Below are 17272 nucleotides of genomic sequence, written 5' to 3' on the forward strand. Positions count from 1 at the left end.
TACTTAGCATAGCAATTAGCAAGTTTTTGTACCACATATCAAAATTCTAAGGTTTATGTCAAGTTTTGATACTGCATACCAGTTTCTAAATTCTAAGCTTCATTTAAATATACATTTAAGCTTCTTTTCTTTAAAAAAAAACCTTTGAGGAATAAAATAAATGACTGCACACACAAAAAAGAATATGAGGAAATACATAGTAGATAGAACTTAAATTGTAGACAAATTTTACAATTGGCATAAAATTTAAAATTGTTTCATTATTTCAATGATTAAATAATTTATCTAAAATTACATCATCTTCAGAAATAAAATTTAAAAAGTATTTACACCATCTAAGAAGGACATAAGTAAATACTATCCTTTTTGCATTTTCAGGTTATCAAAAGGAAATCATTTCTTGAACATGTTATGAATCTTTTGACACTGATAACAAATTTGATGTTTTTCACACTTGGAAACAAACTAGGGTTGCAATAGTGCTGAATATCTGTAGCTCAGGTGAAGGTTCGTCCTCTGAGCTTGTGGAATGGTTTCTGAACATTTCGTTACCAGGCTAGGTAACATCTTCAGCCGAGTTTAGGAATCCCAGTGGTGGGATTCAAATAATTTAACAAACGGTTCTCTGCCCCAATGACTGGCTAGTTAGGCAATGGCGAATGTCATGTGACTGGGTGGGCATGGCCAACTCGACATCACTCATTACATCCAGCCCTGCCTCCCAGCCACTTACCTCAAAGGCCTCAACAAGATACAGAGAATGAACCTTCACCCTCACAAACTAGAGTATTTATACAAGTTTTCTTCTGGCTACAATTTAGGAGGGAATTTAAAAATTCTTTACTCAGGTATTTTTATTTCTTCTATCTTTTAATAACTATGTAAATGAATTGTCTCCTAGACTGTTGAAAACTACCTGGAGCTATAAAGGAATGAATAATAGATACTTCTCTAAAAATATAAAATAGAATAGGACAAAAATGGTGATAGACAAGAAAATGAATAGTATGTACATCAAAAATCAAAATCACAATCTCTGAAAGAAAACATTTTGAACTCCAAACTAAACTTCTTATTTTCAGTGTACTTGTCTTCCTCCCTCCAAGACGGAGTGGCTGTGGATGCCGGCACCCCGGTACAGTCAGCTGCAGATGCGGCTGTCTGTTGGGGGCGAGTCATTGGCCCCAATGGAAAGGGTGCGCAACTTGGGCGTGCTCCTGGATGGACGGTTGTCCTTTGAAGACCATTTGACGACCGTCTCCAGGAGAGCTTTTTATCAGGTTCGCCTGATCCGCCAGTTGCGTCCCTTCCTGGACCGGGATGCCCTATGCACGGTCACTCATGCTCTCGTTACTTCTCGCTTGGACTATTGCAATGCTCTCTACATGGGGCTCCCCTTGAAGAGCACCCGGAGACTCCAGTTAGTCCAGAATGCGGCTGCGCGGGTTATTGAGGGAGCAGTTCGAAGCTCCCATGTAACACCTATCCTGTGCAGACTGCACTGGCTACCTGTTGTCTTCCGGGTGCGCTTCAAGGTATTGGTTACTACCTTTAAAACGCTCCATGGCTTAGGACCGGGATACTTACGGGACCGTCTACTGCCGTCCTCTATCTCAACGTCCTCAACGACCAGTGCGTTCTCACAGAGAGGGACTCCTCAGGGTGCCGTCAGCCTAACAATGTCGACTGACGGCCCCCAGGGGGAGGGCCTTCTCTGTGAGGGCTCCTACCCTGTGGAACGAACTTCCCCCTGGACTTCGACAACTATCTGACCTTAGGACCTTTCGCCGCGAACTTAAAACCTATTTATTCCGCCTTGCTGGACTGGTTTGATTTTTAAAATTTTTTATTTGATTTTATGGGTTTTAAATTTCTGTCAATTTTATAGGGCGTTATTATATTTTAAATTTGGCCATTTGAATAAGTTTTTTAAGGGTTGTTTTTTAGTATTGTATGTATTGTTTCTTTTGTATTTTATTTTGGCTGTTCACCGCCCTGAGTCCTTCGGGAGAAGGGCGGTATACAAATTAAATTATTATTATTATTATTATTATTATTATTATTATTATTATTATTATTATTATTATTATTATTATTATTATTCCAACAGCGTCTCATAGGTAAACTTTCTCAGCACAAAATAAGTATAAAATATAAAGCAGTAATTATAAAAATTCCACTGTGTAAATTTAATTTTGCAACTTGTCTGGAAATTCTCTCAATTTTGTCCTTTTTTACTCTTGAAATGGATGTTATCCATTTATAGACCAGTATTTATATGTTCATGCTTTTAAAAAAAACAAAGCTAACATATTGATCAGTGCTGAATTGCATAGGAAACTGAGCAGAAGAAATATGATTGAGATCTGGTGAAGTACAACTATTCCTCATTTAATGACTATCTTGATTATCAACCATAATACAATGAAATTTATTACACTATTTATTATGACAGTAGTAAGAAACTCGTTTTCAATCCAATGTGTGACTAAATTTCATGTGCTGACAACAATCACACACAGGAGTAATAATAATACTGGCATAGAGACAACTTTATCTGGATGAGAGGAAAACAACCAGTAATCTTTGCAGAGTGCTTCTTATCTTCATCACTTTTTTCGATAGGGACCATTTTGCTTACCAACTTGGTCACTAGAACTCAGTCGCTGAACAGAAAGTGGGTGTGTGAAATTAATACATCTGCAGAAAATTTTCCCATTTAAAATTAACTACAGAAAGGGTTTCATCCACTCAGGAAATGTATGCTTATATGATGAAGGTATTTCTAAAATGCCTACACCCCCATAAGCGATCAAAATGTTCACCCAAATAATAAAAACAAGTGATTTGTTATCAGACTACTTACCAGGGGCACAGCGCCAAACCAAGCTGGTTCCTTTTGGCGTGACTGACATTGCTGGTAGTTTCTGTAGAGCTGTACGCCATACTGAGGAAAGATTAAAAATTGTTAATATATAAAGAGCAACTCCAGCCCATGTAACAGTCTTCTACTACCATAGTAAACCATCTTTTCTCTAGAATTCATAGTACTGAGACCAGGCAAATTATTAAAAGCTACCGAATGCAATTGCAGATCAGCAATATAGCAATACAGCAGACAAGATTTTGTTTATTGTTGTTTTATCTGCTGTACACCGCCCTGAGTCTTCGGAGAAGGGCGGTATAAAAATGTAATAAATAAATAAATAAATAAATAAGATTTGAAGGATACTAGGGTCGGAGCTGAAAACCCCATGTCAAGCTAAATGTTACTGAAATGCAACCTTTTGATAAAGGAAAAATTAAATTTCCAAGGTGAGATTGCAGTAAGGAGGAAGAGAGCTTTCTTTTTCCTTCCCATTTAGAGGAAGATGGTTTCCTGGAAGTTTCTATTTATATTGAGAGAAATTTTCTATTATTTCCAGTGCCAAACCAAATTGCTCCCACCTTAAAGAGACGAAAGGCAGCCATCCAGCATGTGCGACTTTGTTCATCTTCACAGCAAAAGAGCTTCAGTCCTTTGAGTCCACTGCGTGCTTTATGTGGCTTTAAGAGAAAGGAAAAACTGATAAGAATGTACACAACATGATAACTCTGGTAAGACCTTCCTCTTCCACATTTGCAAAAATTCTACATAAGTTTGGTCTAGTTTCAATTATCATTAAGCCTCCTGTTTTAGGGGTACCTTGACTCGGGAACCATTGTCCTAAATCAAGATTCTTCCCTTTGGAAGAAACATATTTAAGAAAATTAAGTAATGTGTCAAAAGCAGGCTCTTTTATGCCCAAAATGCATATCCATAGGGTGTTTTGCTCTTGCTTTACTTTTTGTTTATTTTCATCAGCCTTTAAAGAATGATAGTTCTATTCTTTTTATATTGGACTTGTCAAGAAAATTAAGTTATTCCCAGTTGAAACTTCAAAGTGGATGCTTATTACAACTCTTCCTGATTTTGGGCCCAGGATTTTTTCCCCCTATAATACGGAACCATGTTTAGGTAAGTGGCTTATGGAGAAACATTTCGAGTGACAGCCAACTATTAGGATGGCAATCTTTTTTAATACATTCAGAAGAGAAGTGTGCCTTCAATTTAAATTTGAAAAAGTATCACCAGCTTTCAAATATTGATCAGCATTCTAAATTCTATTTATAGAGGTTCAAGTTCTGGTTTATTATAGTAGTTGAGAAATGTTTTATACAAACATAACATACATACATAAAATTATAAAATACAAAGAAATTAAAAACCAATTAAAAAGATAAAATAAATATGCAAACTGTGTAGAAAGAATTTAAAAGCAAATCTTAAGATACTAAAAACAGAATGAAACATTAAAAGAAAATTATTATTATTATTACCCTGTTTCCCCCCAAATAAGACATCCCCTGATAATAAGCCCAATCAGGCTTTTGAGCGCATGGCAATAAGCCCAAGCGCTTATTTCAGGGTTCAAAAAAATATAAGACAGGGTCTTATTTTCGGGAAAACATGGTAGATTTTTTCATGCCCCACTCAGCTCAATAACATATTAATAATATCATATTAATAAAATATAGTTATTTGACTTTTGAGAGTTAAATTAAGAATTCTCAAAATATTAAGAAAAAGTTTATAAACCACAACTTCCAAGAGAATCAAAAGTTAAAGTTAGGGTCATACATTGAATTACTTATTGAAGAACAATATTCATTGTGCCTTTTACCTGATCCATAATTCTATGGATATTTTAAATGAACCTGATCATTTAAAATTAAAGTTAAAGAGAGATTAAAGGGATTAAAGGTGGAATGAACCCAAGATTAATTCTCACTTGTCTTACCTTGATACAAAAGCCATACTCGGTGGGTGTGTTATACTGTTTTTTGCCTTGGGTTATATAATAGATGACTGATTCATTTATGTCAACACAGTATTGTAGATGCCGGGGGTCCTAGCATAAGGGAGGCAAGAAAACATACTGTATGTATATGTACATATTTATACATATAGAAATGAATTTAGCATCTGATGCAAAAGTCAGTATCCTACTAAATTAAAATATTTTTTTCTTTGGCCAGAAAAAACTAGCTTTCATAATTACTAAAAATAATAAAAAAAATTATGGATCAGGAGGACTATGTTTAATTGTTTTGTGTAGTCCCCATTCCAGTACTTTAAATAAAAGAAGAAAATGTGCACATGTCCATAACACATTCATGTTTTTAATTTCTGAACAGACACAGCATAGCAGTCAAGAAACATTCACGTCACCAGTTCCTTAAATTCACTAGTAGATTTTAGAAATGTGGGAATAATAATTTTGAATACTTCAAACAGGGCAATAAGGATTACTGAGAAACTGAAGACAAAATGTATCATTATCAAAGAGGAAAGTTAATATGTATCTTATATTACTTGGGCTTAAACATATTTTACATTCAGTGAATTCCAGAAATCCATAACGTTTGAAAAGCATACTCTAGATTTTACTTCCATTAGTCTCTGATTTTTATGGCAGTTTCTGCTTGGGCATACCAAGTCCCAGATCACCAGGTTCTGCTATCAAGCTTCACACAAACACCATTCTTCTAATGTTGCTAATACCTAATACCGATTGCTCTTTCCCTTTCTGGAAAAACTGTTGCAATACACACTCAGAAATGTTGTCCATAGCAAAAAATAAACCCAACAAACCCAAGGGATTCCTCTGTTACATCTTGCACTCACAAACTTACTTTTGACATGCCTTTTGTTGAGTAATAGAGCCCAGAACGCCGGAGAGAAAAGTAAAATCTTTTCCAAGTTTTGCGCCCAACTTCCTTCAGATGCAGAAACCCTTGGATTTCAGGGCAGCTTCCTGAATTTAGAACATTCTGGGGGAGAAAAAATGGAATTAAAGATTCAGGCTGCATTACAAATTTACTGGTAGTTTTCCTTGATAATGGCTCTAATTGCTTCTTTTTGAGTAGTGGGGAATTATGGGAGGAGGGAAAATTATGGCAGAAGTTCTGTGTTGCATGATTTAGATTTGTAGCATGCAGCCCTGGGAATATGAAATGTTTTTAAAATACTTGTTGACATCCTGCTGTTTGCTGAGCTTAGTTTTCTTCTTGAAAATGTTTCATAACCAAACTAGATAATATCATTGGTACTTTGACACATGGGAGTCTGGTTTGTTTTACCCTGTTTCCCCCAAAATAAGACATCCCCTGATAATAAGTCCAATCAGGCTTTTGAGCACATGGCAATAAGGTCAAGCCCTTATTTCAGGGTTCAGGGTCTTATTTTTGGGAAAATATGGTATTTTTTCCATAAAACTCCTTAAAGATGTTTTCGTTGTCAAAAAAACTACAGTGGTAACTTGGTACTCATTGCTAATTCATTGTGGGCAGAGCACCAAGTACTAAAAATGATGAGTACCAAGCAAACCATATGAGACTTACCATGATCCTTTATTTCAATAGGAAGGAGTAACAAGTTATAAGGTAGCCAACGCAAGCAATTTCTACCTTGCACGTCAAATACCTGAAGAAAAATGAGCCCAAGGGCAAGATTTTCTCTTCAAAATGCACTGAGTACCAAATTCAGTGAGTTTTGAAGCAGTTGAATACCAAGATACGACTGTTATTTCATCAGGGATAGAGCAAAAAAAAAAAAAAAAGTATTATATATTTTGAAAATCTAGGTGTACACAACATGCATCCTCATGTGATCTCTGTTACTCATTCTGTGCCCCCCCCGAACACCCCAAGTCATGTAATCATCACAACTTGCTAGCAAAAATGCGGGTTTGGGACAATATGGTTGGTTAGATCTACTCTGCCTCATTTAAAAACGAAACACAGAACTATCGTACCTGAACTATGAAAATTCAGATAACTACTTTATAGCAGCAAGTCATTTGCTACTATCTAGTGGTCATATGGATTTTTGTGGACCACATATAGTAGCCCTAGGTTTTTCCAGGGTTTGGTAATGGATGCAGAGGGAAAATTAGAGGGCAAAATGTATATCTGAAGCCTCTTTTCATCTTTTAAATTCTCTCCGAACTCCCAGAAATCACTACCATACCCCAGAGGCCATTTAATTTTTAAATAAGTACCTTCCAGAAACAAAAACCTGAATATCCAACTATAAAAAGTTGACATAGTTTAAGTTCAAGTGGTATTTTAAAAAATGGAAAATATAAGAAGCAATAATATATTTAACACATTAATTAAGTGTAACATTAAGTATTACAGAGTAATTTCTGGAAAATTATTGTCCTTTATGAATTTGTCTACTGTTTTTAAAGCCACCCAAAATTAAGACAATGGATTTTTTAAATCTAATTGCATGCTGCGTGGAGAAATACATTCATTTCTCTGGCTGGAATTGGTTGCCAATAAATAAATAATTTTTCCAAGAAAAGATTTGAACAATTCATTCATATTGTTCTTTTACAGATACAGTACATTCCATTTGTTACCTTTCATGATGGGTAAATAACTAAGGGAATATAACTTATATTGCAAATTTCTGTCTGTTTTCTGCCCAATATAAAGTGTCAGTAACTAGTTTCTGTATCAAAGCATCCAAGATCTGTTTTCTCCTTTTGAATGAAAGAAGAACTGAAAAACCTCTGAATGAGTAAAGAAGGAATGACCCAAGTTCCCTTTTTGCGTATCCCAGATTGCAAACATTTTTTTTCTTGTAAATGTGTGACAAACTGTCAAAACAGACACTTGGTAGCATGATTTTTGAAGAGGGGGAAATGTTGCCGAAATGTCAAATGTCAAAATCTCTGTTTTACATAACCAAAGCCCCCAGAACAAAAACAGTCAACCAAAGGCCAGTACATCTCTCCTCAGTGATATTACCAAATCGCAATCATACCTCCTGTGGTCTATATTTTAGCAGAGACAAATATAGATAATATTTGTCACATTTCCTCTTGAGAGTGAATATTTGTCTGAATATTTTATCCTCAGTGTTGGGAATTTTGTTGCGATTCTATCTATAGAATACCTTTTTTTTTTTTTTTTTTTTTTTCCTTTTTTTTTTTCCAAAAAGTTTTTATTGGTCAAAAAAGGTTTATACAAATACATATCAGGTATGGTAAATTTTCATTTTTCTTATACAAGATAAGAATTTTACTCAAAATTTTAAACACATACAACAGCCATATGGCAAGCAGGTGATACGAAGTAGCTAAGTTTATCAATCTTACATACGCAATAAAGAAGGGTCAAGAATAATCAAAATATCATACAAAGGAGAATAAGGAAAACCAACACAATACCAAATATCATTGTCACTTCCTAGTTTTGGATCTCAGAACTCTGGGTTCAGCCTGACCCAACTCCAGGGCCGCAACAGCGGCAGCCGCCTCCTCCCATGGTCTATAACCTCCCTTCTTCAACTCCTGGGTCATCTAATTCCAGGAGGGCTTTGTGTTCCTCCACGTAGGCCGCAGCCTCCATAATTGTACTAATTTTTTCGTAATGCCCTCCCGGAAAATCATCAATCCCTCTGGCATCAGCCATCTGAAGCCTACTCCTTCTGGTACAATTTGCTTGACAAAAGTAATATTTCTTTCTCATTTCACGTACCTGTCTGGGAATCTGCCTCAGAATGGCTATCTCCTGCCCCTATAAGTCAGTGCCCCACTCCTATGTTTTCTAAGAATTTCATCTCTCGTCTCTCTTCTCACAAATTTGACATGAACCTCTCTAGGAACTGCATGCGTGCGTGCATATTTTGAATTAACTCTATAAGCTCGATCCACATCCCAATTCATAAAATCAACACCTCTCCCAAGAAATTCTCCCAACAGTTAGTCACAACATCTCTCAAGTCTTCTTGGTCCACTTCTTCCAGATTTTGAAACCTAAGGAAATAAGACATTTTATCCATCTGTAGTCCAAGCACAGCATTGCCTGTCGTCTCCTCTCTTTTCTGCACTGCCCGCATCTCTCCTCAGACCTTCCACTTTCTGCTTGTTTTCTGCTGAGACTTGTTGAGTGTCCTTTAAATCCTTTTGGATAGTCACAATTTCTGCTCTTATTTCATCCAGTTTCTTGTCCATATTAGATAACTTTTCCAAAATTCTCTCCATTTCTCCAGCAGTTGGTCTCTGACCTTTTGCCATTTAAAAAAAATTTTTTAAAATCCTCAGGCAAGCACAGTATCCTTGTAATTTCCTCCGGATCCACCAGGGGGCACTCACAGGAGCAACGAGTCCAGAGTACAGTTAGTCAACCAGGAAGCCGAAGGGAAGTGATGTCATCAAGATTCTCATAGTGAAGGCGGAAGCTGGACGCCACCATTGTTCCCCAGAGGGAGGGGGGGCCTCAAACCCTCCCTCCTAAATTTCTCCATCACCTCTTCTCTCCAGAGCTCCACAAAACCGGTAATCTTGTTATTTTAAGTTCTCCTCTCTCCAAAGTGATTCGTGCTCCTTCCAGTCGCAGGGGAGAGAAACCCCCCCGCACTCCGGAGCAGTCCACTCACATTTGCCGATATCTCCTTCCCTTCTCCCTTCCTCAATTCTTCTCCGTTCCCTGTTCGCCACCAGGCTGCTGCAATTATAAATCCAAAGCCCCGGTGTCACCGGGCACAGCGGCCCAGGCGACGACCAAAGTAATGGCCGCGGCCTGAGGCCTCCGAACCCCTCCGAGCCTAGGACGCGCCAGCATCGGTCCCCCCAGTCCTGTATGTCGGCTGGGAGACCCCTGGCGAGCCGTCCGTGCGGCAGGTGTCCTTTTCGGAACACCTGGCCCCTAAGGGCCTCGGAGGCGGCCGGATTCGGACACTGGAGGCAGGAGAGGCACCTCCAGATGTCCGTTGCCGCCGGATACCGGAAGTCGTCTCCATAGAATACCTTTTTAATATTGTTTTAATCTCATTACTGATCTATATAATCTTACTACTAGATCTATAAGCTATTCAGAATCATTTATGACTAATAAATATATTTAAGCCTAATAAATATAAATATGTGCATGCACAAACAGGAGCTTCTGAAGATAAACACACACAAACACATTTATATGCCTTTTTATATACATGTATGCAGTGGTGAAATCTTCCATGGGTTGCCACTGGTTTGCTGCTCATGCATGTGAAGTGCGCGCCAAATGCGCTGTGAATGCACGAACATGTGCAGTGCATGCCAAATTAATGCTGCTCGTGCATGCGCAGTGCATGCCAAATGCACACTGCACATGCATGCATGCGCAATGCATGCCAAACGCATACTGTGCATGTGTGCATGCGCAGTGCGCACCAAATGTACATTTTGCATGGAAAAAGGAGCCTTTTGAAGGTAAGTAGAACAGTGAGGTGGGAACAGCTGCGCTGTGCTATTTAGATTCATTAGAAAGCTGGATTTCCTGCTTTCTAGCGAATATAAATCATGTGGCACATGCGCGGCATGATCATCGGAAATACCAGTTTGGATGAACTGGTAGTTTTTATTACTACCTGTTCGCCCAAATCAGTGCGAACCAGTAGCATTTCACCCCTGTATGTATGTATAAGTGTCACCCCCCAGCATAAAAAGATTACTTGTTTCTTAGGTAAAGGAAAAAGATAATTACCTGTATGAGTTCTAAGTGGGACATGCCTTTATTAGCTGCATCCTGACATCTGGAAACCATAACTTCAGGAAATATTGATTGCTATAAGGAAGAAAGGAAGGCAGAATAATGTCATGCATTTGGACTGTCATATACTGTATCACAATGCTCTTAAACATACTGTTTTAATACCAAAAGGAAAAAGTGGTATGAGTGCTATAACATGGATTTATTTTTAGATTTTAAAAAAAGTTTTCTGTGCTTATACTTGTAGTGGAAACCCCTACTAAAATTGTAAAAGTTTGGCTTTCGATTTTCCACAAATGATACTTTATGTTTAACTCTTTTTGGATATTTTTGGGTCAGCATTAATTCCTGTTGACTACCTGGACTAGTCCGTGCATTTTTTTTTTGCCATTTTTTTCAGAAGTGATTTGTTTGTATTTTAATAGCATGGAAGCTCACTTTGGGGAAGGAGGTAAATAAATTTGCTGGAATATAGTGCACATGTTGCTTGTATTATTATCACTTCTTTGCTTTAGTGAAAGAGTTTTCAGTTTCTGTACTGATCTATTTTCTCAAACTAATAGTGTTACAAGGCAAGCAGTTATTACAGCAGGGTTACTGGCGAGCCACACTGTGGGAATCATTATTTTTGGGATTAACATTAGAGATGTAAAATACAGACTTTTTACTAAACAATAGCCTCAGGGAATACTATTTCATTTCTGAAATTTGGAATTGTTTAAAAATGAAAAAAACTACAGGAATAAAATGGTGTTTGTTGCTACTTTTAAGGTTGTTCCAACTTACTGGTGAGCTCCTGAACAGCTCATATTTAGCATAATTCTTCCGGAAGACAAACCGACTGTCACCTCCCACAGGCCATGTGGCCTGAACCTCTACCACAGACTCATGGTCTTCTAAGATCCGCTCTGGAGAAAACAATGGGAGAAAGAAACATACTACATTAACATCATATCTACATTCAGAGGGTCATTCAAAATGCTAGATGCATATAGACAAGCAACTGGAAAAATCTGTTAGCCATCATGTTCAATTACCTGATCCCACTTTGTAACCTAGTTTTCCCCAGTCTCTGAACATTTTAGATTTCAGGTAGGGGAATCACATAGGAGTTTTGATTTCCTTTAATAATCAAATAATAGAAAATAGATAGTTTTTACTCCTTTATATTCTAATTGTTTATGTCCTAGAAATTATTTTATATGGTGAAGCATCCTTTTACATGGGACCAACACAGGGGTGGGTTTCACTTACCTTTGCTACCAGTTCGCTCACTCGCGCGCCACTTCTGCACATGCACAGACTGTATTTGATGACGCCCGAGCAGGTGGGCGGAGCTCCCGCCATTGCTGCTACCAGTTCGCCCAAACCAGGGCAAACCGGTGGTAACCACCACTGGACAAACCTATGTGAGAACTAGGCTTCCCAAGTCTTGAGCAGACTTGCTTTTCATTGCAAAAAGTTTCATTTTTATTTTATTATTTTCATTTAAAACGTTTCTGGACATATGTGACAGAATGTGTGTTCATGGATATGAATGAATGTACATGCACACGTATACTCGCAGTCTGGACTTTCTTTCTTTTCCTCCTCACCTAGAGATAAGTGATGATAGACCTCGACCAAAGACCAGCAGTCATCATGTAAAGAATGGGTTTTCTGCACCAGCATCTCACATACATGACGGGCCGTGGTCCCTGCTGTGACTTCCAAAGAACAGCAAGTTCGATCTTCACTGTAAACTTTTACTACCTGTAAGAACAGAAAAGGAGCAGAAAATAAGCTCAAACACTTACTAGGACTGGTCTGCTCAATTCTGTGAGCAAAGATATAAGAACAACTTTTAAGAATTCTTACACAAATACACATACAATTCATTACTCAAATTTCCTGGTTTTTCTTCTCCAAGTTTTTTTTTTAAAAAAACTTCTAAACAATAACCATATATAATAATTTATACTTCATTCTTTGTAAATGGTACTGCAGCAAAAATATTATACCCACAAAGAAGGACTCTGAAATATATGTATAGAAGGTTAGAGAAGAGGATTTGCAAAAATGGCTAAATTGACTTGCTTGGTTAGGAAAAAGATAACAAATACATTTGACAGTGACTGGAAATCCTTCCTGGACTTTTTTCTGAAAATGGAAAGAAGGAACTTGTAATGTATGGGTTTCACAATTAGAAAGAATAGGATATGGAAAGAAGGGAGCCATGATATAGCTATAGAGAGAAAGAATAAAATATAAATGCATGTATAATTGCTGTAAAGAAAATTGGAAGTCACTTGTTTATCTTTTTTCTTTTTATTTCTTTTCTGTATTTTCTCTTTTATTTTTTACTTATTCACTTATCACTTTACTTTCCCTTTAAATTCGTAATGTTTTTATCCTGTTAAAAAAATCCTTCATTAAAGTTAATATAGCTTGTACTTCATTCTTAGGTTCAGTTTTTTCCTGCTTGACATAATTTCTGCAGTCAACTACAGATGGAAAAACCCAGCTAACTGATGGTTCCCAAATTAATATGCAAACTGACACAATTTATTCACAAAGAAATTATCTGAATTTTACAATGTAGCTTTCAACAACAACAAAATGTGCATATAGAAATCTATCATGGGGGAAAACACATACTAATAAAGAATACAGTGAGATACATGTGCCTTGTTACATGGACATCTTATTAAAAGAATCATAAAATTGTAGATTTCAACAGAAATGAATATGTTTTTCAAAAATATGAAAGTTGAAGGAATCAAAAGAGACACATTCATTTGTCTTTAGCTATGATGGCAATTTCAACATGATTGTCCATTGAAAAGTGATGACTATCAAGTTCAGTGAATAGTGAATATACAATAAACTATTGCACCAAGGAAAGTCCCGGATCCAGAGCCCTCAGCAATGTAGAAGATTCTATCAGCTTGCTGAGAAAAGAGAGGGATAAATTCTTCAACACATGAAAGTTGGGGAGAATTTTTTTTTTTTGTTTATTCATATTCCATGTATTTTAAATGTCCATATTGTTTCAGCAATCTCATTTATCATTAGCTATTACAACCTGATTTACAGGTGAATCAAAATGGACTGTTGGAGGCTTACATACTACCATTTATCATGCATGAAGGCAACAGCCAAGCAAAATAGGAAAGGATGTTGCTTTCCTATCTCCCTCATTCCTCCTACATGATGGAAACAAGATGGCTACTGGCTGGTTACTGGTTGGCTACTGTTGGAAATAAGATGTTTAAGACATGTCAAATGACCAGCACTGATTTTATGTTTTTATGAATGAGTCAGTTCTGAAACATCTCTGCAGTTATTCCACAAGAGGGAGTAAATCTATTATTTAAGTAACAGAATTCAGTTAAATATATTTTGCTTAAAGATAATTGAGGATATATTATTCAGTTTATTAAATAAGATTATCCAGAACAATTTCTCATAATTATTGATACTCCTGTATTCTAATTCCTGATGACAAAGGTGAAATGTATTATAAATATACTGAGATTTTCTCTTTATTGTTATTTTAAATAAACACGATATTCAAGAGAAATATCTTAACTTATTTAAGCTCTTAAAAAAAGGGATTGGATGGGATGTGTTTTAAACATTCTTCCACAGTGAAATTCAAATTCCCAGGCTATTTAAGATGGAAAAAATAACAAAACTTTTTCTGAATCGTGTAAACACTCAGTGCATATTTTTAAATATATTTTATGTCCATTTAATTATATTGTTTTCATTTCAACTCTTCTATATTTGTGTTTTTGTATAAAGGCTGTTAATAAAGGAGTTAAGCCCTCTAAAGAACTGGATTCTAGTTCATCTAATAAAAATCCATGTTTGAGATGCCAGTAATTGAATTATCAGACTATCATTATTATTTTCTTAGTCTCATTCCCCCCCCCCCGGAAACATATGGAGAAAGAAAAAGAGAGGGAGGGAGGGAGGAGAGAAAGGGGGTGGGGAGAGAGAGAGAGAGAGATTGATTGATTAAACCACCATTAATTGGTGGTTTTGATCAGAAAAATCCTAAGAGCAGTGTTTTAATGTATTCCTTACTCCTCCTTCCACGGTCCAGGTGTGAGAACGTCCCTGTTGCCATCATTGCATGCCATTCCATGCAATCACAATGTCCCACAATCTCATGTTTGCTACTTGTGACTTCCTGCCAACTTCTCCATTAACTTTGCTTGTTGGCAGTGGTGGATTGCTACCGGTTCGCCCCAGATCAGGTGAAGTGACAGTGGTGGCAGTAGGAGGCTCCGCTCACCCACCCGGATGTCTCTTCAAATGCACAGAAGCATTGCACGTAAGCACGCCCATGCTCACGAGCAAATTGGTAGCGAAATTGAAACCCACTACTGCTTGTTGGAAACCAATAGTGAAAGTCGCAATTGGCGATCACACATGACTACTGCAATGTCATAATTGTGAGCCAATTGTCCAGTCCCTGAATCATGATAATATGGCCAGAGCAGGAATACTACGATAGCCACAACTATTGGGAATCAATCATAAGTCCCCTCATTCAGCACCATCGTAATTTCAAATGGTTGCTAAATGAGTAGTAATTCAATGAGACTAGCTGTATACTCTAAATTTTGTAGCTACATGGTAGCTAATTGTATACAGATCATTTTGTTAATAGCCTTGGATGCAAATTATATTTGGCTGATTTAAAGGAGTGTAGCGAGGCGTGATAGCTCAGCAATTAAAGATGCTGAGCTTTTCAGCTGGAAAACTGACAGCCTGAGTTCGATACTCAAGTGCCACTCAACCGGATAAGCTCCCATTCCTGCCCACCTAGCAGTTCGAAAGCATGCAAATGCAAGTAGATTAATAGGTACCACTTCGGCGGGAAGATAATATTTATTTATTTATTTATTATTTTATTTATTAATTTAATTTATATACCGCCCTTCTCCTGAAGGACTCAGGGCAGTTCACAGCCAAATAAAAACAGATTACACAGAAAATTAAAAACATTTTAAAAATCTAATTCAATTAAAAATTTAAAAAATTTAAACAAAAAAGTTTTTAAACAAAAATTTAAAACTATAATAAAACCATAATAAAACCCATGTTAAAATTACGTTAAGCCAGCCCTGCGCAATAAAACAAAAAGGTCTTTAGTTCACGTCGGAAGGTCCGGAGGTCAGGGAGTTGACGTATCCCCAGAGGCAGCTCATTCCAGAGGGCAGGCACCCCCAGAGAAGGCCCTCCCCTAGGGGGGTCACCAGGTGACATGATTTGACTGACGGCACCCTGAGGAGACCCTCCCTATGGGAGCGCACAGGTCGATGGGAGGCAACTTGTGGCAGCAGGCAGTCCCGTAAATAACCCGGTCCTATGCCATGGAGCGCTCTAAAGGTGGTAACCAACACCTTGAATTGCATCCGGAAGACCACCGGAAGCCAGTGCAGCTTGCGCAGGAGAGGTGTTACATGGGAGCCTCGAGTTGCTCCCTCTATTACCCGCGCAGCCGCATTCTGGACCAGCTGGAGCCTCCGTGTGCTCTTCAAGGGGAGCCCCATGTAGAGAGCGTTACAATAGTCCAGGCGGGAAGTGACGAGAGCATGAGTGACCGTGCATAGGGAATCCCGGTCTAGGAAGGGATGCAACTGGCGTATCAGGTGAACCTGATAAAAAGCTCCCCTGGCGACGGCTGTCATATGTTCTTCTAAGGACAGCCGTGCATCCAGGAGTATGCCTAAGTTGCGGACCCTCTCCATAGGGGCCTATGACTCGCCCCCAACAGTCAGCAATGGAGTTAGCTGGCTGTACTGGGATGCCAGCATCCACAGCCACTCAGTCTTGGAAGGGTTGAGTCGAAGCCTGTTCTTCCCCATCCAGACCCGCATGGCCTCCAGACACCGGGACATCTCTTCAACGACCTCATTCGGATGGTTGGGGTGGAAATGTACAGCTGAGTATCATCAGCGTACAGATGACATTGCACCCCAAAACCACGAATTATCTCAGCCAGGGCTTCATGTAGATGTTGAACAGAAGAGGTGAGAGAACTGACCCCTGTGGAACCCCACAAATGAGGTGCCTCGCGGCTGATCTCTGCCCTCCCACCAACACCATCTGCGACCGGTCAGAAAGATAGGAGGAGAACCACCGAAAAAAGGTGCCCCCACTCCTAAACCCTCCAGCCGTTGCAGCAAGATACCATGGTTGATGGTATCAAAAGCCGCTGAGAGATCTAATAGGACCAGGGCAGAGGAATAACCCCTGTCCCGAGCCCTCCAGAGATCATCTACCAATGCGACCAATGCCGTCTCCGTGCTGTACCCAGGCTGGAAGCTGGACTGGAACGGGTCAAGATAGACAGTTTCATCCAGGTACTGGGGCAGCTGTCACGCCACCACACTCTCAACAACCTTTGCCACAAAACGAAGGTTGGAGACGGGACGATAGTTTGATAAACAGCTGGATCCAGGGAGGGCTTCTTGAGGAGGGGCCTCACCACCGCCTCTTTTAAGGCGGTAGGGAAGACACCCTCCATCAAAGAAGCGTTGACAATTCCCTGAAGCCAGCCTCGTGTAACCTCCAGTACCAGCCAGGAGGGACACGGGTCCAATAAACATGTGGTCGCATTCAGTCTAAACAGTATCCTGTCCATGTCCTCGGGAGCCACAGTGTCGAACTCTTCCCAGATAATATCCTCAAGATCTACCCTCGTCATCCT

At 38.5% G+C, this 17272-nt stretch overlaps 1 protein-coding gene across 5 annotated transcripts in view; it reads right to left on the reverse strand.

Annotated features, from left to right (window-relative positions):
* GRB7 (growth factor receptor bound protein 7) overlaps positions 1–17272 on the reverse strand; it is a 68832-nt gene that overhangs the window by 5858 nt on the left and 45702 nt on the right. For all 5 annotated transcript variants that reach the window (XR_009155067.1, XM_058182950.1, XM_058182948.1 and 2 more), the window contains exons 4-10: positions 12162–12318; positions 11353–11474; positions 10561–10641; positions 5716–5853; positions 4821–4931; positions 3448–3546; positions 2867–2947 (exon numbers count right to left, since the gene is read on the reverse strand). Coding sequence is in view for 4 of the 5 variants with exons in the window: in XM_058182950.1 (XP_058038933.1) it covers positions 2867–2947; positions 3448–3546; positions 4821–4931; positions 5716–5853; positions 10561–10641; positions 11353–11474; positions 12162–12318 (789 nt within the window). In the remaining variant the exon portion in view is untranslated. The remainder of the gene's footprint in view (positions 1–2866; positions 2948–3447; positions 3547–4820; positions 4932–5715; positions 5854–10560; positions 10642–11352; positions 11475–12161; positions 12319–17272) is intronic.

This window comes from Ahaetulla prasina, chromosome 4 (assembly GCF_028640845.1).
Source record: "Ahaetulla prasina isolate Xishuangbanna chromosome 4, ASM2864084v1, whole genome shotgun sequence".
Taxonomy (NCBI): domain Eukaryota; kingdom Metazoa; phylum Chordata; class Lepidosauria; order Squamata; family Colubridae; genus Ahaetulla; species Ahaetulla prasina.